At 38.3% G+C, this 21,732-nt stretch overlaps 1 protein-coding gene across 7 annotated transcripts in view; it reads right to left on the reverse strand.

Moving 5' to 3' along the window:
* Positions 1–21,732, reverse strand: part of ATE1 (arginyltransferase 1) — a 155,276-nt gene that overhangs the window by 125,532 nt on the left and 8,012 nt on the right. For 3 of the 7 annotated variants that reach the window (XM_047073545.1, XM_047073544.1, XM_047073549.1), the window contains exons 4-8: positions 19,410–19,513; positions 17,442–17,696; positions 11,430–11,662; positions 9,499–9,627; positions 8,463–8,591 (exon numbers count right to left, since the gene is read on the reverse strand). In XM_047073545.1, coding sequence (XP_046929501.1) covers positions 8,463–8,591; positions 9,499–9,627; positions 11,430–11,662; positions 17,442–17,696; positions 19,410–19,513 — 850 coding nt within the window. The remainder of the gene's footprint in view (positions 1–8,462; positions 8,592–9,498; positions 9,628–11,429; positions 11,663–17,441; positions 17,697–19,409; positions 19,514–21,732) is intronic. The other 4 variants (XM_047073548.1, XM_047073547.1, XM_047073546.1 and 1 more) reach the window with 3 other exon arrangements.

The raw sequence follows: 21,732 nt of genomic DNA on the forward strand, positions 1-21,732 counted from the left end.
AATGTAAATGAATACAGGACCAGATATTAGACGGCATTTGTAAATAAATCATTGTTAATTTTGCCATGTGTGACAATGATGTTGCATTTTGAACAAGCGCATCTTATTTTTCAGAGATGCATGCTAAAGAACCTAGGAGTAAAACGTCATGGAACACAATGGAAGTTAAAATGATTCTCACACACACAAGAGAAGAAGCAAACATGGAAAAAATTACTGTTGTTGAATCCAGGTGATGAGTATACAGGCAGTTGGTATACCATTCTTCCAATTTTCCTTTCTGTTTGAAAGTCCGTAATAAAATTTAAAATTTAGTCAATGCCTCAGAAATGTGAAGAGACCACTGGGACTAAGAGTACAGTCTGTTTTTCAAATAGTTTAGAAGAGTTGAGATCAATTTTAATTATTCTAAGGAACCAGTGGCACTTAATAAATACTATTAGATAATGGTAGTTTCTATAATACGATATCAATAGAATTCCAGCTAAGATCCCATGTTTATAGGATTTGGAATTAGTGGTACTCTGACAAACAATGATTCATAAATGCCGGTTTCATACCGTACTATACAAAAGATAGGTCACAAAATACACCCATTTTATTTTATATATATTATATTATTTTCGGAAAATCTGGTATCTACCTCAGTGATTGAAAACAGGAATGGAAGCAAAGCCTTCTGGAAGAATTCATCAAGTCCTTTACAATCTCGCTATCTACAATTACGTGCTACTTCTCTAACGATGTTTCTAAAGAGAGCTGACTTGCTCTTCTATATATCAATCTATATCTATTTAACTTCTCATCAAATCTCTGAAAAAACACAATCTACTTTTCTGGGGTGCTGAAATGATTATTTTACGGTTACCGATAATGGATTTTATGCGCTGATATGGTTGATTGAGGTCTCCTAGTAGGCTGACTTTTATTTACTTTAATGCTTTACAACCATAAGAGCAAAAAAACGTATTTTCTTGAACACAAGTAAATTAGTTTCACCTATTATATTAACAAAACCACGCCACAGTGAGCTGCTGCATAGAGGCCCTAAAACAAGTCGGGAGAACACTTAAACTTTTCAGAGAACTTTTTTGGCTTCTCTTCCTGCATCCCAGCACAGGAACACTGGCCAGGCAATCAGGCTGAAAACTGTAGTCGTGTACAAGGGGGAATTACTTCTGCGCTCTAGAATGAGTGAAACGGTTCCTTCAAAATGAAACGCCACTCTTGGCTTTTTTGGGAAGCAAAGTATTATGTCCAGATCAGTTTCTCGAGACAGCCAACCTACTGACAGGGTGAGCTTACTCTCCATCCATAAGCGAGGGTTTTGCCAAGTGAGGTAAGAATTTCTAGGATGAAAACAGTCTGCAGCAGGGACCCTCTCCTTACATGGAACCATCTTCAAGGCAGTTCACAGGCTTGAAATTCCCTACTAATTTTCTCCAAATTTAATTATCTTACCTAGAGGAGACCAGAGATACTGCTCCTGACCACCACCCTGCTTCTAAACAGGGGTGTCACTCAAAGAGAAAGGACCGTTTTCGCCCCCAACTGCAGAGCAGTGGAGCAATGAGGCCACATGAACAGAGAATGCCTCACCAATTCTCAAGGGAAATAACTATATTTGGAACAGTGCATGGGAAAGTTCAAGCCTAAGGGCGCTCTTAAAAGTTGAGGTTCTGGTGATAAGTAAGAGGGTGCTAGTAATTTCATGAGGACAACAAGCTAAACCACAAGCTCAGATGATATATCACAGAGAAACAGGAAGAGACTGCTAAGAAGGGCCCTTTTGGGGTCAGAGCAAACTGTAAAAGACTGGCCTCAAAAACTGCCCCAGCAAAGGGGCCCAGATTTCACTGAAGCAGACAAGGAAGCAACATTTGCCCTGGGACACTGCTGCAAAACCACACCGCAGTCAGCCAGCAATTAGTGAGCCTAAGAGCTGGGTGTGATACCAAAAGACACAAAACATCAAAGACCTGGGTGAGAGACGAAACAGAACACTGGGAAGACCACTGGCATCCCAGCGTGACTGCACTGCTCAAGGCTGAGCCCCCTAGGGAGTGACATCAGAGACTTCTCATATTTTATATAAATGCGTATTATTTCTCCTCCTAATGATTTTAAACCAACTGTATAAAAGCATAATTATATTATTAGAACTATGACATAAAGGAAAGTAATATGTTTCACAACAACATCATAAAGAAGGTGGATGGGAACAAAACTGTAATATAGTAAGGAAATTATACTAGATGGTAACTCAAATCCACTCCTACATATATTCCAAAGTGAAATGAGTATGCCCGCATAAAACCTGTACATGAATGTACACAGAATTTTTCACAAAAGCCAAAAAATGAAAACCACCCAAAAGTCCATCGATGGATAGGGAAACAAAACTGTGGTATATCCATACAATGAAATATTATTCAGCCATAAAAAATGAAGTGCTGATACATGCTACAACATGGACGAACCCTGAAAACATTATGCCTGTCAACAAGAGACCGCATACCGTATAATTCCATTTACATGAAATGTCCGGATTAGGTAACTACAGAGATAGAAAGTGGGAGAGTCGTTGCCCAGAGCTGGGGCATTCAGGAAAAAGTGAGGAGTGACTGTTGATGGATATGTGGTTTCTTTTTGGGATGAAGAAATGTTCTGGTGTTAGTGATGATGGTTGCATAACTATAAACATACTAAAAATCACCAAATCATATGCTTTAAATGGGCAAATTATATTATATGGTATGTGAATTATATCTCAGTGAAGCTGTTATTTAAAAAAAAAAAAAAGCACACTGCAGGGGGGCACCTCGGTAGCTCAGTTGGTTACATGTCCAACTCTTGATTTTGGCTCAGGTCATGATCTCATGGTTCGTGAGACAGAGCCCTGCGTCAGGCTCTGCACTGACAGCACAAGGCCAGCTTGGGATTCTCTCTCTCCTGCTCTCTCTGCCCCTCCCCAGCTTGCTCACCAGCTCTCTCTCTCTTTCTCCCTCTATCAAACAGGTAAACTTTAAAAAGAAAAAAAAAGGCAAAAAAAAACTTTTAAAAAAGTACAGTACAAAGTCTTGACTTGCAACATATTATTTCATGTTATTCTTTAGAAACTATATTCAGAGAGATAACAGACAGTTCAGCTCATAAGAAAAAAAAAATACCATTTCATAGGTCTCTGAAAACTCTGCATGAATTCAGTTAGGTGTCAGATAAATAAAATGCTATGGGTGATCTCAAAGTCAAAGGATTCATCAAACCCAATATAGTATTAATCAAACCATGTTTATGTGTGAAATCAAAAAGTACTATACCGTCAAAGACATTTTCACCAGTACAAACTTGCTGTAAGCATGTGACCTACAAGATAGTGAAGGCAAAACTATCTGGCCATAATAAAGAAATCCATTACATATTTCTATTTAAACACAGGTCAAATCACATACCCAGAGTTCAGACTACTAATGGCAGTGAATGTAAATTAAAAATGTACAAAAACTGCATACAAAAGGAAATACAGATCTAAATGACTCAAATTAAAATGTACTATAAAAGGATTTTAATTAAATGCCATGTTCATCTTTCTTAAATATATACGACTTTCAGAGTATGGGTTACTACCCTATAATATGCATCACTTATATTATACATTAGAGCTATCCCATAATATATAACAAAATTGAGAAAGCATAATCTACCACTCAAAAAATACAAAGCCTTTTTCTAAAAGCCTGGATCACACCTTAAGTCTAAACACAGAACACCACCTTGAAGTCTCTCCAGATGGTAAGTGCCAGATGCTCATTTCTGCTTAGTATCTTGCCACATTTAGTTGCTTCTCAAACTCACCCTGGAACTCATTTTCTGTCCCAAAGCGCACAAATTCTTTTTCCTCTTGTATTTCTGATCTCAGATAAGGTCACCACGATCTACCCAATCATGCAAGCCGGAAACCTGAAAGATCAATCTGGACTTGTCCCTCTCCTCCACTTCCAACTCCCAAACATCCTTCAAGTCAAACACCAAATCCTCATCAGCTCTCCCTCCGAAGGGTCTACTGTACCCGCACCGTCCGCTTCCTACCAGTGCATATTTCAAGTCCGGCATACCTCGCTGGCTCTGTCTCGAGTCTCACCACTCTGGAAGAAAACCTCCTGCGCAAGCCTGCCACCAAAGGGACCTTCAGTACCAGACAGGATTTTGGAACGTCCAACATTATTTTGGGAAACATTCCTTCACTCTCTTTTAAACATGTGTTCAAATAAGGACCCTCCTCCATCTCCGCTCTTGGGTACAGTGTGCACGTGATCCCACACATGACCACGGTTCTCCATCCCCCAGTCACAGTGACTAATCCCGGGATAAGGACGCGTCTCAAGTTGGGCCAATGAGCACCTTCCTCAGGACTTCTTACTGAAATAAGTTAAAACATGCACGTTTTTGCTGCGATCACTCGCCGTGAGAACAACATACCTTGAACTGGCAGTATTCATCTCTGCCACCATGTGCCTGAGAGTCAACCCTTAAAAAGAAAGGGAGCCGGGAGACCACGAGCAGGAGACACTGATGGTATTTTCCCAAAACTTCTTTGTTTCATATGCAAATACAGTAAAATTTTGGACTGCGAGGAACTTGCTCTGCGAGTGTTCCGCAAGACAAGCAAACATTTCTAATAAATTTTAACTTGATAAATGAATGATGTCTTGTAATACGAGTAGTATGTGACGCTGAATGTCACAAGATCACAACTGAGCCAACGGTTCTTCTCTTTCTCACTGCGGGATTGTGGGTGATCGTCTCCCATGCTCAGAGCTCGGGTCTCAGGACACAGTGTTTGGCAGAAATCACTGATTTTTCAGAACACTGGAAGGTACTCACAACTGGCATTACTGTATTTTTTGTCACTTCAAAGCACCTATGGACAGTCTTTCCAGAGAAGAGTAAGCTCAGAAATGCTCTGCTTCATTCTAGGTCAGGCTGCCTTCAGACACAGACCCTTTCCTCTGCTGCCTTATCGCCAGTTACATTAAGTACAGTATATGACAAGAGTTTATTAATACCGTGCTGTGATTAACATCCACACGAGCGTATACAACAGCCCCCATGCAGAAAAAGATTCCACTGAACCAACCAATAGCAGTGATTCGTTGGTGGCAGTGAAAGTCGTCCCACACAATAACCCTCCTCTCTTGTCTCCCTCACACCAGCCACAAAGGTTTTCAAAGGTAAGTGCAGGTTCACTTGTTCATTTTTCTTTGTATTTTGTATTTTATTATTTTGTTTTCTATTACAGTATTGTAATCATTTTTATAGGAATGTTTTTGGGTTGTAGAACAAATCACCTGAGTTTCCATTATTTCTCATGGGGAAATTCGCTTTCATACACAAATGCTTTAGATTACAAGCATGTTTCCAGAACAAATTATGCTTGCAAACTAGGGTTTTACTTAAAAAGGTTTTCTTAAAAAAAAAAAATCAATTCAACTTTGGTTTTTGTTGCCTATCAAGTCTTACCACATTTCTCAACAATGAAATGGAATTCTCTAGCTCCACTATACCTGTGCGTGTACTGGTATGTTGTAAAAACATGCATACAGAGATATGTGTATACGCACACACATACACACACACACACCATATATACAGAAAGATCACACACACAGATAACACATATACATTTGCTTACATTTTCAAAAAGTATCAATAGAAGAAAGCAAAATTAGTTCTAAGATAAACAACACAGTTTCAGGGGGTGCCTGGGTGTCTCAGTCAGTTAAGCATTCAACTTTGGCTCAAGTCATCATCTCATAGTTTGCGGGTTCGAGCCCCTCATCGGGCTCTGTGCTGGCAGTGCAGAGCCTGCTTGGGATTCTCTCACTCCTTCTCTTTCTGTCCTTCTTCCCACTTGCACGGCAGTGCACGCTCTCTCAAAATAAATAAACTTAAAAAAAAGAATAAAAATATACATTTATAAAAATGCTATTAAAAACAAGAGGTTGTTTTCAATTAAAAGATGTTACAAGAATATCAACCAAACGTGATGTAGAGATCTTACATGGATCCTGAGCCAAACAAACCAACTATAAAGACAATTTTGAGACAACTAAATTAGAACAGTGAACATCCACTGGGCATTAGATGATCTGACCATTAATTCTGTTGGGTGATGATGGCATTATGTTATGTATCTTTACATATGTATTTTTACATATGTATTGTTATGTATTTTTTAAAGCTTATAACTTTTAATCTAGAGATTTCCCTCTTTTTTTTAAGTTTATTTATTTTGAGAGAGAGAGAGAGAGAGAGAGAGAGAGAGAGAGAGAGAGAGGAAATCCCAAGCAGGCTCCACGCTGCCAGCACAGAGCCCAATGCAGGGCTTGAACCCATGAACTTCAAGACCATGACTTGAGCTGAAATCAAGAGTTGGACGCTCAAACAACGGAGCTACCCAGGCATCCCACTCCCTCTTTTTCTGAAACGCTGTCTATTATGTATCTGTCTCATAGAAGTGCCCAGGTGTCATTTTAAATAATCCTTTATCCCTCATTTTTTTTGTGAACTGGTTATTACAATTAGAAACTTGTAATTCAAGGGGCTCCTGGGTGGCTCAGTCAGTTAAGCGTCTGACTTTGGCTCAGGTTATGATCTCACAGTTTGTGAGTTCAAGCCCCACATCAGGCTCTGTGCTGACAGCTCGGAGACTGGAGCCTGCTTCTGATTCTGTGTCTCCTTATCTCTCTGCTCCTCCCCTATTCTCTCTCTCTCTCTCTCTCTCTCTCAAAAATAAACAAACATTAAAAAATTAAAAAAAAAAAAAGAAGCCTGTAATTCAGGATCAATATCTTTAGCAAGAATATTCCATAGGTGGCACTTTGTATTTCTTATATATAGTTCTGTTGCCAAGAACACCCTTCTCCCTTTTGTCCTGAAAAACATTTACTATCTTTTAAGACTTGGCTCAGATGTCACCTCCTTCAGAAAAACCTCTTTACCCTCCAGTCCCCACTAAGCCAGCTTTCTCTACTAATCCAATAGCTAACCCTAATGGCACTGGACCTGCTTACCCACCTGTTGCCCCAATCAGGCTGTGAACGCCTTTAACAATGGACTAGTCTGCAGGACTGGACTCCACAGAGACCTAAAGCCTAAGTGGGTGAAGTTCCAGGAAAGTAATCTTCACCAAGTAAACACATCGGATCACGTCCTTGTGTTATGGCCCATCCATCTGTACCTGGTAAGAAAGCAGGCACAAAGCCAGGGTCTCCAAGGTAATAGGAAGGAATAATGTTCAGAAGGAATAAGACGCCCTGAGAATATCAAAGGGAGTGTCCTGGCACCTGGCAGATTTCCTTACTGTTTGTAAACACAATCATATGCAGCTACAGGTCTCAACAGGGAACTTACAGAAGCGCTGCTCTAACCGGAAGGTGCATACAAATCACCTGGAGACCCGATTTAAAATGCAGATTCTAGGGGTGCCTGGGTGGCTCAGTCGGTTAAGCATCCGACTTCGGCTCAGGTCATGATCTCGCGGTCTGTGGGTTCGAGCCCCGCGTCGGGCTCTGTGCTGACAGCTCGGAGCCTGGAGCCTGCTTCAGATTCTGTGTCTCCCTCTTTCTCTGACCCTTCCCTGTTCATGCTCTCTCTCTGTCTCAAAAATAAATAACTGTTAAAAAAAAATGCAGATTCTAATTCAGCAGGGCTGCAGGGAGACCCCAGATTCTGCATTCCAGGTGGATTCTGTTGGTTTGCAGACCACTCTTCAACTAGGTAAGGTTCTAAGAGACCTGGCAGTCAGCCCTCTCTCAGGGAAATTACAGCATTAACTCCTGTCTTACTAATCCTCTCTTTTAAGCTAAAACAGTCTGTGTCATTAAAAAGCAAACGAAAAAAAAAATCAAAATTTAATTCTTCCACATCTGTTGGCATCTTTCTTCTAATATATCCACTCCTCTTTGACAATTATGCGATTTCTCATTCATCTAAGTATCTCCAGCCTGGAAACTATAAGCCCTCAATAAATGCTTTAAATGATGTTCCATATAATCTCAACATATTTCGTTGTTTTCCACTGGCTTGTTTACATAGGTTTGTTCACTGGCCCATCTTTCCCATTTGATTATCAACTCCTCAAAGGCACAGACTCTCACCTTTGTGCCATGGCACACAGTCTGTCACCTAACCAGCACTCAGTGATGTTTGCTGACTTAGCCAGATGACTGGGAACATGTTACATCAGGTTCTTAGAGACAACACTGAATAAGAATCTATCCTTCTTCCTGGGGGACTTACATACTCACAGATAGAACCTGTTTTCACAAAAGTTTAGTGACATACACTGAAAAGGATGATCGGCTCTACTTAACAAATAAGAAAACAGCAAAACAAAGTTCAATGTTATGCTTCTTCAGACAGCCTCATCAAGATAGGAAAAAACGTTGAACAAAAGGTACCTCAGTCTTCCCACACTCATCGGGCGGGTCCTGGTGTATGGCCATTTGATACTTGACATATAGAGAAAATGACCGGCTGAAGGACGACTTGAACTCTGGGTCCTCAAAGGAGACAGGTACTAACCTCACCTTCAGAGCAAGGAAGATACAAGCAAATGCTATTGAAACATCTCTACCTGATGATATGCTTCTGAAGGTGAGGCTAGAGTAAGATCTCCGCAAATCCACTTCCAAAGCTCAGCGCTGTTATTTTTCATGAAACGAACGAACCCTGGAGCGTGCTGATTGGCACAGAGCCTCAAGCACTAACTTTACACTAACACTTAGGAAATTTTTAACTCATATGGACCAGGACAAATTTTTTTTTTTTTTTTTTTTTACTTTTTCACTCTTTCCACCTGTTGTGGTTCTCTGCATAGAGTCATAATGTTGCTCATAAGGGTCACTACTTTTGTCTCCTCTATTTGTATTAAGTGTTTTAAGATTCTTCCCCTTCCAGATTTTTCTTGGGTAAGTAGATTGATAAAATGATAAGCATATGTGAACTTCTATTAAAATATTCTATTATCTCAAAAAAAATTCTACTCTCTTACTTTTCTAATTCCACTCTGTCCTGTATGGGTAGTACATCAATAAAGAATAATTTAGCTGTTATGAACTCTGTTTATACGTGACTTTTACATGCAGATAAAGCATATTAACCGTGTTGTTCAAAGTATGCCTATCATAAAAATTAGAGTTCTATTTATTACTAATTTTTAGATAAATACATCTAGACATCGTTACTTCAAATAAAGATAACTCATTTTATGTGTTACTTTCCACTTTGAAATTACACATGACGGGCACTCAACACGTGCTAGGTAAAATTTGCACTTTCAGAATGTCCATTAATCCACAGTCCTATCATACTGCAGATATGCTGCAAATTGAATACAAATAAAATGTACCACAAATAAACCAAGTTTTCATACAATGATATCAAATGGAGGGGAAAGTTCCATTTGCACAAAAAAATTGCACTTGGCCTGCTGACCTGGCTCACAGTTGGCTTATCAGGTGGATCCTTGTGAATAACCATCTGGTAACGTTTATAGACCTGGTAAGACTCCTGAAATGTGGCTTTGAACTGAGAACTTGGTGGAGATGATCTCACCACCCTCACCTTCAGAAGGAGTTAAAAAACAATGTTCATTAATTATTTATTCCACAGAACATGCATTAAAACAGTTACTCCCACCCAAAAAGAACCAAATGTTTCCACACAAATATTAAAGCATAAACAATGATAGTATTTTAACATTGAAAATCAACCAGATAGTAAATTTTTTTAAAAAGTTATTTCTCCAACTTACAGACTCATTAAAATGGCGGAAGATTCGAAGACTAAGGTCTATGACCGAATCACAGAAGATGGACTCTATGGTAAAATGGCAGAATGCTTCTGGCACTCCAGAAACAAACACAAATAAACACTTTTTTCGTTGCATGCAACCCACCTTCAGTAAACCAGTCAGAAAGACAAAAATATGTGAACACGTTTTTTAGACGCTCTTCATGCATCACTGCTAACTCTAAATTTACAAATTTTTTTTTGTAAGGGTGAAAGACAACCCTAACAAAGTATTCGTACTTCACGGCAGAGTTAAGAATGAAGAGTCTAAAGTTAAATTTCTTCTCAAATTTTAACGTCACCATCTTGGGTCAAGTAAATAAATGTATTCTCTGTGCCTTAGTTTCCTCATACGTAAAATGAGGAGGAGTTAAAAACCGTAATTATACAGTAAAGTTGATTTAACATCAACCATTTACTAAGCAGTTAAAATGTGTTAGCAAAACAGAATAATAAAACAGAAAATCGAGTGCAATAAAAAAGGCTAAGTAGACAATTTTCATGTGTGCCATAAGAAGTCATTCTTCTCCAAAAAAAAGAGGGTCATACAGTGGACAAAAAAAATCTCTGCCCACCCTAGCTATCATTACATTAAAAAATTAAAAAGCCTCCTACTGTACAACATGCTAGATGGGCCTGGTGCCCTGAACACATTACTATTTATGATCACAAGAGAAAAGACTCCTCTTAAAATACGTTAAGTAGTGGGTTCAATTCTTTTTAATTTGGGAAGGAGAAAGTGTCAATACCAAAATCAGAACAGCTAAGGAATTATAATATAGTTAAGACTTAAGTCTAATAATATATAGCATCCTAAGGTTTAGATTGCATTAAAGCTAATTTCTTAAGAGCAGGTCCTTAGTGATACACTTAGACAATATTAAGCTATAAATTCAAAGGCTACCCAGTTACTGATGAGAATAAAATTATTATCGTTAATGTTTTAGGGGAAAAAAATGAATACCAAATACCGAAAAATGTAGACTTAATCTGAAATGTAAGTCAAAAATAATAGGAATACTCTAAAAGTATTCGTATTATGCCTATATTGGTTTGAGAGAATTACTGAGAAAGGACTGTAGTAGTACAACTTAGTACTATTTAGTTAATTCCTAATTGCTGGCTTGCATATGTAATACAATTTGTTGCCTTGGTCAAGATCAGAATATTAGAATGGATAAAAAACAAAGATTTGTCTACTGTGATTTCCTTCACTATCTAACCAAAACTGCCAAAAAATGAAATTTACATAGTATATTTTATCTCTTTCACTACTAAATTTCAATCAAGGGATACAAAAAGCCAGAGTCCCTTACATAGTAACATGCTAAAACTGGAACTGTTTTCACAACTTTAGTAGCCAAATTGCCTAAAATATTTATTTTAAATCTTAAAAAAGGGGGGGGGTTCTCAAGTAGCAATTAACTTAGCAAATACAAATGCTACTCCATCCCAATTCACTTTAATTTCCCATTATTTAAACAGCAAAATATCACCTGGTGAGTATAACCTCAAATGAAAATAAATAAAGTACCCACCAACAACAAAATAAAATAAAACACCCTCCAAAGTACCTCCAACTTGTGTGATGCATTCTCTGGTAAAGATTCAAAAATTAAATCTTCAAGCGATTTGGGCTGGTTGGATTTATTAGCCTTTGGTGGGAACAAAGACGGTGGTTCACCCTGAGCCTGGAAACCCTCAAGTTCTCCAGCCGGGTTCTGCTGCATCAGTTTTAACCTTTTCCTTTCTTTCCGGATTTCCTTTGCTTTTCGACAGGGAGGCTTACTCAAATCTGCTCCTTTGCCTAAAAACAATTTCAAAATATTAGACCACTCACAATTGACTCAAGAAATGTTTTTTTCAAGTCTCAAAGATTCTACAGAATTAGGCCCAAAGCATTTCAACAGTTAGGTTAGCTTTGTAGGTGGATTCTTCAGAAGATTCTGGTGTAGAGCTCTAAGTTATCTTAAAATCCTATCTTAGAAGCAGGAACTGTCAAAGAAAATAAACAGTCACAGAAACTTTTCAGGCAGCTTTTACCGGTGAAAATTCAAAAACAATTTTTTTTAATATTCATCCACTTCTCTGTCTTTATTTTTTTTTTAATTTTTTTTTTTCAACGTTTATTTATTTTTGGGACAGAGAGAGACAGAGCATGAACGGGGGAGGGGCAGAGAGAGAAGGAGACACAGAATCGGAAACAGGCTCCAGGCTCTGAGCCATCAGCCCAGAGCCTGATGCGGGGCTCGAACTCACAGACCGCGAGATCGTGACCTGGCTGAAGTCGGACGCTTAACCGACTGCGCCACCCAGGCGCCCCTCTCTGTCTTTATAAGTAGAAAAAAACATAATCAATTATCTTCTGCTTCAGGACATGAATGTTTCCAGCACATTTCTGAGGGACATTTCTCTCAAAGCACTTGTGACATAAACAAACGCTTAGGACCTGGGTGTAAATGAATACTGATCCCAGAAAACACTCTGGCAGGTTTTTTAATGAAAAAATACTCTTGCTTAGTTGAAGGGATCTGTGTCTCTCCATCTAACTGAGGGGCCTCATTAGCTCAGCTCAGTTAATGACAGTTTTTGTTTGAATTAAAAGAGCAAGTATCAGACTGAAAGGCCTTAAAGATATAAAAATTTTTAACTAAAATAGGGGCGCCTGGGTGGCTTAGTCAGTTAAGCATCTGACTCTTGATTTCGGCTCTGGTCATGATGTCACGGTTCATGGGATTGAGCCCTGGGATTGAGCCAGCAGTAGAGCCTACCTGGGATTCTCTCTCTTTCCTCTCTCTCTGTCCCTCCCTTGCTTGTGCACTCTCTCTCTCTCAAAATAAGTAAACTTAAATAAATAAATAAACAAATAAATAAATAAATATTTTAACTACAATAAACCACAAATTTTAGTGAGTGCCTTTTCATCTAGTAAGTTGTCTTTAAGGACTCTGCTGAGAAAATCAAGAGCTAGAGGCAAATAATGAACACAACTGAAAACTTCAGTATCATTTAAATGCCCAATAGAATAATTATATAATTTTCATTTTATTTTCACTTTCTTAAGTAGACTCCACACCCAACATGGGGCTTGAACTCATGACCCTGAGATCAAGAGTCACGTGCTCTACTGACTAGCCCCCCCCCCCCCACAAATTTTTAAAACAGCTAAGCAACAGAATATCAAAAAGTCATTAGAAATGCTTCAGAAATTTTCGGGGATTTGTCATTACACAAGGTTAAAAAAGATTTCCAATTATTTACAAATAGATACACGAAAAATATTTATTAAAATGCCTGAAAAGAAATATACCACCATGTTAACAGTCAAAGAAAGGACTTTTCTTGCTCTTTTCCTTGCAGTGTTCTCTTTTCTTCAAATTCTCTAACGATGAACATACCATTGTAAATTTTTCAGCTATTAACAAAATAAAGAAAAATGCTACTTTAAGTTCCTAAAACACATATTTACAAATCATATAAAAGTAAGCAATAGGAAAAAAAAAAAAAAGTAAGCAATAGGAAGTTTTACAAGACCAGCAAGTTTAATTTTATAGAAAAGAAAATTAAGACTCAATGTGTTAAGAGACTTGCTAGAGACCAAGAGCTGGTCAAAAAAAATTAATCTGATGAGAAAATAGTTCATTCATAGTGAAACCATATTACGACTTCACTAACATGTTTTCCAAATAAAAACAAAATCTACCCATAAAAGAAGACTCTGAATAAGTTTAACAACCAGGCAACAAAAGACTTGACTCTATAATTAACCATTACTGCCTTAGAGAATTAATTTTCTTTGGCCAGGGAATGTGTCTTCCTCAAATTTGTTCACAGAGGCACAACAGCATTTGGTTAAGAGCATAACACTCTGACATGGGACGCAAGAGGTCATCCCTGTCTCTCCACTAGCTGACCTTAGGCAACATTACTTGTCTATACAAGGAAGACGATAACCAGTCTTACCTTTGGAGTTCCATGAGAATTAAATGAGTTAATACATGTGTAGCTCATAAAACAATACCTACTATTTAACTGGGGTCTTCTATTATTATTAGCTATTATATGCATCACCAATTCCTACAATGGTTCATCTATTTAGGCATTTCCATAAATGGTAATAAGGCAAAAAAGAATCCTGCATTTTCTAATAGTTACTCAAAATGACATTCTCTAGAGTGAACTGAGAAACAAGTTTTCACCATTTTTATGAAACATCACCTATGTCAGCTTTGCATTAACTGATTCATTGGACTAAGCAATCCTTCTTGTGGTTGTTTTACTCTATACGTATGTACTATCATGATATGAACTGCAAAGGATAGTAAATTAGGATTTCAGCTTATTTATGGGACTAAAGATCTCCCCAAAGCAAGAAGTTCCTTCAATGGAACAGAAACAGATCAATATAAAATCACTGCACCGTACCAACCCAGCACCCACAGATGTTCAAGCCACTCAAGGATCCTAGATTAGTCCCAAGAGTTTTGAAAAGAGTTCAGTAGACCCGCATAATTCCTAATTAAGTTTCAGGAAATATACCTTTAATATTTTGTAAATAAAATGGAAATGCGTGTTTCTAGACAAAATCCAAAGCCTCCTACATTTTAAAATAATCTCACATTTTTATTGAAAAATATAAAAGGAAAATAAGTGCAAACTTTCTTTAATGTTCCAGTAATCATACTGAAGAAGTTAGTTTTGTTATTATAAAACTGTTGTGTAATGTAGGGTAAAGCAAATGGGTAACTGTGATATTCTAATTCTACCCTTCTCCATGTCCTGGAGAGCAAGGTTTCTAAGTGTGGAAGAAAGAAGATTCAATGTCAAACAAGCAAACAAACACGTAAAAATACTAACAGTCCTGAATTTGAATTGGAAATATCAATATGACCACACGACCTATTAAGTCTGTTCATGGAAAAAGCCTAGAAAACAATAACCAAGCCAGTAACAATAGTGGTCACCTCTGGTCTAGTTGGTGATCTTCAAATGCCATTTTCCACTAAAAGAAACCAGGGCTTCTTGGGGAAATGGCTGTACAAGACGATCCAGGAGCAGAATGTCATAGAAAGCTGCTAAGACTACCAACATTTTGTCAAACAAACCAGAAGCCACCTTAGAGAAACTCCCACAGGAGCAAGAATTAAAACACGGCAAATGTGTTTAAAACTCACTGTTAAAAGAGGTTATTTTGTAAAATGGATGACACAAAATGAAAGAATCAAGAATTCCTCTTGCCTTTGCTCGGAGTTCTTATGGGAGACAAGTAGATGAGAAGGTTCTGTTTATGGAAGTATCCAGTTAGTAATTGAAAAATGAATTACAGACTTAAAATATCTAATGGATAAATGGATTTAGGCATTGAGCATTGGTCCACAGCTACTAGCATTAACAGAAAGAGAGGCACCCGGACATTATGTGTCTCCTGAAAGAACATCCCACCACCCGTGAACTAACCTTACCCATCCTCGAATAAATAACTGGAACTCCAAACTGATGAAGACTTCTCCCTCTCCAAAAAAGCAAAAGAAAACCAAAATGCCAAAAGACAAAAAAACAAAACAAAAAAAAACAATTTAATCTTGAATCTGATCAAGGCTCTACATCCAACTATCAATTTACAGGCAGGTACGGCAACATGTTAAACTGCACTGTAGATGTAACTGTCGGTCAAATAACCCAGGTCAAACAACCCAGTTTCTTCAACAAATAAAGTGCAAATAAAAAGGTTGGAGTAATGAAAGATCTACTGAGATTTTTTAACTATAGCAACCAACTGCAATATGTGGCCATATTTGGATCCTGATGCAAACAAATACTTAAAAACTGGAAACTTTAACACTGAATATTCAGTATCATTACGGAATTTTACTTAGGTGTAATAATGCTATTGTGAGTATGTATCTGAAAGTTCTAATCTTATAGAGATGCAAAATGAAGTTTTTAAAAATGTAATAAACTGTAATTTTTATAATAAACAACTGAAATAATAAAAGAACTGGCCCTATCACCTAAGACAGTAAGAGATCTAAGAAATTTATCTAAACCATTCAGAATATTTTATTGGACTATTCTTACTAGTTAGGATGAAATCTCAGGTTGACATCCAATTAAATGCCATGAAAGCCTTGCATAAAAATACCTATTCAAAAAAAATGCAAAATGGGGCACCTGGGTGGCTCAGTTGGATAAGCATCCAACTTCGGCTCAGGTCATGATCTCATGTTTCATGAGTTCAAGCCCTGCATCAGGCTCTCTGATGTCTATGCAGAGCCTGCTTCAGATCCTCGGTCTCCATCTCTGCCCCACTTGCACTCTCTCTACCCCCACCAAAATAAATAGAGGTCTAAAAAAAATCCAAAACAAAGTTTTCTGTGCATTAATATGATTTAGACAAGAAAAAATGTAATAGTAATAAAAATCTCTCCTTTGGATCATTTTGTATAAATAAATATAAGAATTCAGGAACTGAAACATAAACATCTAAATTGACATTTTATGAAATAATTTTTTTTTTAAATCATACAGGGGGTGGGGTGCCTGGGTAGCTCAGTCAGTTAAGCATCCGACTTCAGCTCAGGTCATGATCTCACGGTTTGTGGGTTCGAGCCCCACATCGGGCTCTGTGCTGACAGCTTGCTCAGAGCCTGGAGCCTGCTTTGGATTCTGTCTCCTCTCTCTGTCCCTTCCCTGCTGGCGCCCTATCTCTTTCTGTCTCTCAAAAATAAATAAATGTTAAAAAAAAATTTTTTTTAATCACACAGGGGTGCCTGGGTGGCTCAGCTGGTTAAGCATCTGAGTCCTGATTTCAGCTCAGGTCATGATCTCACGGTTTGTGAGACTGAGCCCCGCATGGGGCTCTGCACTGACAGTGCGGAGCCTGCTTGGGATTCTCTTTCTCTTTCTGCCCCTCCCCCAACAAATTAAAAAAATAAATGAACATTTAAAAAAATAAACATTTTTAAAAGTAAATACAGAAAAAAGAAAAATTTAAAAATCATACAAACACATGCACACACACACAAATAAACCCATTTAAAGTTGGATAAAATTTTAAAACCTAAGTATTTTATAAGTGAAAATATAGAAAAAAATCTGACCTTACTAAAGGTGAAGTAAAATATCAAAATCTGGAAATTTTTAAACTAAAATTCATTATGATTACATAAAGAAATCTAATAATAAACTAAAGACCTTTATAATGTCTGTACTTTGAACATAATACCTAAAATTTACTTTGTCTTACTTCACACCAAAAATAAAAATGTTTAACACCACATTTGCACAGATAAAAATGCAATTCTCAAACTCTAAGTTCCTAGGGTAGTAAGAAATGGCACTCTTTAAAAATATGTGTATTGGGAGATAATGAAACTATTATTTCAGGCTTTTTAAAAATAGCAGTTTTTAAAATATGTGATTTGTCCATCTAAATCCAGGCAATAATAAGTTGTACAAAACAGGGATTTTACAGATTTCATATAACTCATATTTTTAGCTGATGAGACAGCCCAAGGGCTACAATGTTCCAAGCACAAAGAAAATCACCAGGACTTTAAAAAGGCCACAGAGCAAACTTGCCCTACCTGGCTTAGGAGCCATGGGCATTTTAACTGGATGTGATGGCTCACCAGAGCCCAACTTCTCCTCTATATCTTGTGACTGGATGAATTCATTAGATTCTCCCTTCTTTGGGCTTTTTCCTTTCTTCTTTTCTTCACTGTCAAAGCTCTCTGTGAGGTCACCGCTGAGCGTTTTAAGGTCACACTGTATATCCAATTTATTTATTAATCCAAAGTCACCAGCAACGGTGTCCTCCATGGTGGGCTCCATAGGATCATCTACAAATCAGAAAAAATCAAAGTCTATCAGCCATGCCATCTGACGCAATTAAGATACACGTAGTAAAAACAAAACGCCCCTTTTTTCTGATGTGGTCAAGACTACGGTGTGTGCATCAGGTCCATTCACCCACCTTCCAAAGTAACAGGGCTGTAGTTAAGACTGTGGCACCCAAGCAAGGGAATGCACCCCAGTCCGTCTGCAAGTTGTGACCAAGTTCCCACCAGTGGAACAGAACCAAAACTGATAGGTTCAACTTGGCCTCACTTGTTTCTAAAGATAATTTGTAACCCTGAACTTCCACCCCCTCCTCTCCCCACTGACTGGATTAGTAAAAACCAGCGTGAGCTTGGAAACTACATGTTGAAGGGAGTCCCAGAATGGCTGGGGGGGCAGAGCAGACTGTAGGCTAATGTGAAACACCCACAATGGGCTGTCACACTAGGAAACAAACAGACTTCTAGCATTTGTTAGTCATTGCATGCTGGTGTCTTTTTCTTATAGCTATTTACCCTTCTACTCTAATGAGTACATCGCTCCTCTAAGTTACAAACAGAGATAATTTAGAAGTCTGTAACAAGTCAAATAAAGAACCAAATGTAAAAGCTATGTATAAAGACAGGCAATCATCAATTTATAAATGGAAGGCACCTTAAGGCTTATCTGAATATTAATTTTTGAAACTCAGAACATGATTTTCAGCCACTGAAATAACTTTTTGACCAACCAACAAAATGTATTTAGTTTTTAAGACCATGTACAGACAATACTAATCAGAGCTGTACCAAAGTTCTGATGTCCCCAATGCCCAATTGTCCCTGAACCTCTAGATCCTGTAAGCCTTCCAGGCTTTTTTGTTGCCCACAACTCTGCCAAGTCTGCTCCATGATGTCCTGAGTTTTAATCCGTTAAGGACAGTGCCCAAGGGCGAACAACTTCCCTGGCCTGCTGGCCACTGTATCGCCAGTGCTTAAACCAGGGACTGGCACATTGTGGGCACTGAAAACATACTTGGGGATGTATTAACAAGCTAAAAGTGTTAACAAGTTAACAAGTTAAAAGTTAACAAGTTAACAAGTTAAAAGTGAGGAAGGCTCCCAGGGTTGGACACTTCCTAGGGCAGATGTGAGAAAGAGCTCTAATAACAGCTGGCATTCCCAATTATTATGCTCATCGATTAGGCATGGCCTAGAGGAAAACTTTTAAAAAAGAAAAGACAAGATACTGAAACAACTGAAAAAGGAAGTATCTGTAAACCAAAGTTAATTTCTTTTAGGAAACGGACTCCAATTCAAAGTTTATCATACAAAAAAGAAAATTTCAGGCAATATAATGATTTACTGAAGGGCTTCCTCAAAGAAAACCTGGGCTTCACTCAGCAATCAAAGTGGTTGTGTAGTCTTGTGCAAGGGGTACCTAAGCATCTGTTTCTCAGACATTCTACCACTTTCTCTGTACTTCACGAGGTATTATTAGGACCAAGTTGTCAAAGTACTGTGAAAGCTTAAGCTCTAATAAACTCCAGGAAATCACAAGAGCTGTAAAACTTGCCTACATTTTCCCTTTCCCCGACAGACATTCCTCATACCCTTGACCTTCAGGCCAATGGCAACAGTACCAGCAGCACTATCCCTACTTCAGAAAGAGCCAGAAGGGAGAACCTTGGAAATCAACATCAATATAAAGAGTTTTTAGACCCAATCTCATCTTACCCTCATAATTTCCTTTGGAAATTTCCCCTTTGGCCAGAAATTTCAACATTTTTTTCAAAACCTTCTTGTGTGATTTTGATGGCTGAAACTGTAAAGGTCGGCACCTAGGAAAGCAAAACAAATATTTAAAAAGTGAACTCAAACCATGAAGAAATAAAATGAGTTCTGGATAGTATCTAGTACAGTGAGACAAACTTCATGCCTGGGATTTCTGGGTAAAGACAGGGCTTGATGTAGCCTCTAGTCCCACCCCAAATCTCACTAAAAAACTACGTTAAGGAATTGGAAAAAAAGAAAAAGACATGAATCACTGGGGAAAAAAAAAGAGAAATGTTGGAAGCTGGATAGCACAGGTATAAGTAGTAACTGACTTCGTAGACCAAAGAATGTTAAATCCTAAGCCAAGAGTGTTGAAAAGCCAGAAAGACAACCAATTCTCTCTACATTACCCCTAAAAGTTTCAGAGACCGGTGATACCTGATACCTCAGGAGATAAGTGTGAAGGCAGGTCTAAAAATAGAAAATCTCTTGAAAGTCTGTTTTGGAAGCAGTTAGATGTCTGATGCCCTCCCCACTCCTCCCCACACAACTCCCTACACAACCCAGAAGAAAGTTGCAAACTTAGAAAAGAATAAAAAAAAACAAACCAACAAACAAACAAAACAAAAAAACAGGGCCTCCTACATGAGGATACAAGCACAGTGGAAAGCAATGGAACCGGACTAGAAAAAGGAAGTCTAAAGTCTACATCCTGAATGTTGAGACTTCCAAGCCACTTCCCCAACCCAGCCACAAAACCTGGCACCTTCTCTCCAGAATGTGATCAGACCCCAAGATACTGTCCACGGGCACTCTCCACTGTAAAGTGAGACTCACCAGATACTTGGAGAGAAACTCTACAAAGACACGCTGCCAAAAACACTGGAGAAGGTAACTAGGAAGACACAGAGTACAGAGGAAGGAGAGAGCCCCCAAAATAAAAATATCCTCAGAACACGCTCTTATTTCTCTTTGGCTATTACAGCCACACAACAATGGGAGGTTACAAAAAAATAGAGAGTGTCCAGAAAGAAAAATCTCCCAGAAGAAAAAGTATAACAGAAAAAGTTAAAATTTAAACAAGACTTGGAAAATAAAGTTGAGGAAATCTTCTAAAAGATACAGCAAAAGGGGTGGAAAACTGAAGAGAAAAAAAATTAGAGGATCACTCTAATTTTTAATTATTTTGAAATTAATGTTTAAGTTCAATAACTGAATAAAAACATTATCAGCAGTTATAATGGAATAGAAGAAAGAAAATGGAGGGAAGAAGACCAACAAAATAAAGAAAATGTCCGTGAAGTGAAGAATAATGGTGGGAGGAGGTCCCAGGTAAGAAGGGCCACATAAGTCCATGTGTAATGGATGCAAACAGACACTGCCAAACAGAAAACATCAGAACACTGGGAACAAAAAATCCTTCCCCAAAGAAAGAACATTCTGCACAAAGGAACAGGGATCAGAAGACTACCTGACTTAATAGCAGTAAGACAACGGAGCAAAGCCTTCAAAATTTTAAGGAAAATTATTTCCCATCTACACTTTTTTTTTTTTTTAACATTTATTTATTTTTGAGACAGAGAGAGACAGAGCATGAATGGGGGAGGGTCAGAGAGAGGGAGACACAGAATCTGAAACAGGCTCCAGGCTCTGAGCTGTCAGCACAGAGCCTGACGCAGGGCTCAAACTCACGGAGTGCGAGATCATGACCTGAGGTGAAGTCAGCCGCTTAACCGACTGAGCCACCAAGGCGCCCCTCCCATCTACACTTCTATATCCCAGCCAAACTATAAGTTCGAGTAGAGAATTAAAACATTTTCAAGTGTACAATGTCTAAAAAGTACTTCTCGTGCACTCTTCCTCAGAAAGCTATTAAATGTGCTTCACGAAAATGAGGAAATAATCCAAGAAAGAGAGGTCAGGAGATAGGAGACACGGGATCCAACAAGAAATCCAAAGAGAATCCCCACGATGGCAGTAAAAAGAGATCCCAGGGTGACAGTGAAGGAGTTGTAGAGACAACCTGTCCAGATCAGAGCACGTCAGAAGACAACACAGATATTCATCGAGAACATAAAAGCAATAGAGTACCTGAAGCACCTGGAAGTACCAAGACGACATTTACACTACTGTGGAAGCATTTCTAAATCAACTGGTGATGGGTACGTAAAAGGCGATGTGAACACAGAAGACAATTATCAATTCCATGGAAAGCAAAAACTCGTACAGGAAAGAAAAATCATAGCACGCTACATGACTCAACTGTAAAGCGTATTTATAGGTC

Source organism: Lynx rufus, unplaced genomic scaffold (assembly GCF_022079265.1).
Source record: "Lynx rufus isolate CCGP_SWC_20201006 ecotype Redwood Valley unplaced genomic scaffold, mLynRuf1.p SCAF_11, whole genome shotgun sequence".
Taxonomy (NCBI): domain Eukaryota; kingdom Metazoa; phylum Chordata; class Mammalia; order Carnivora; family Felidae; genus Lynx; species Lynx rufus.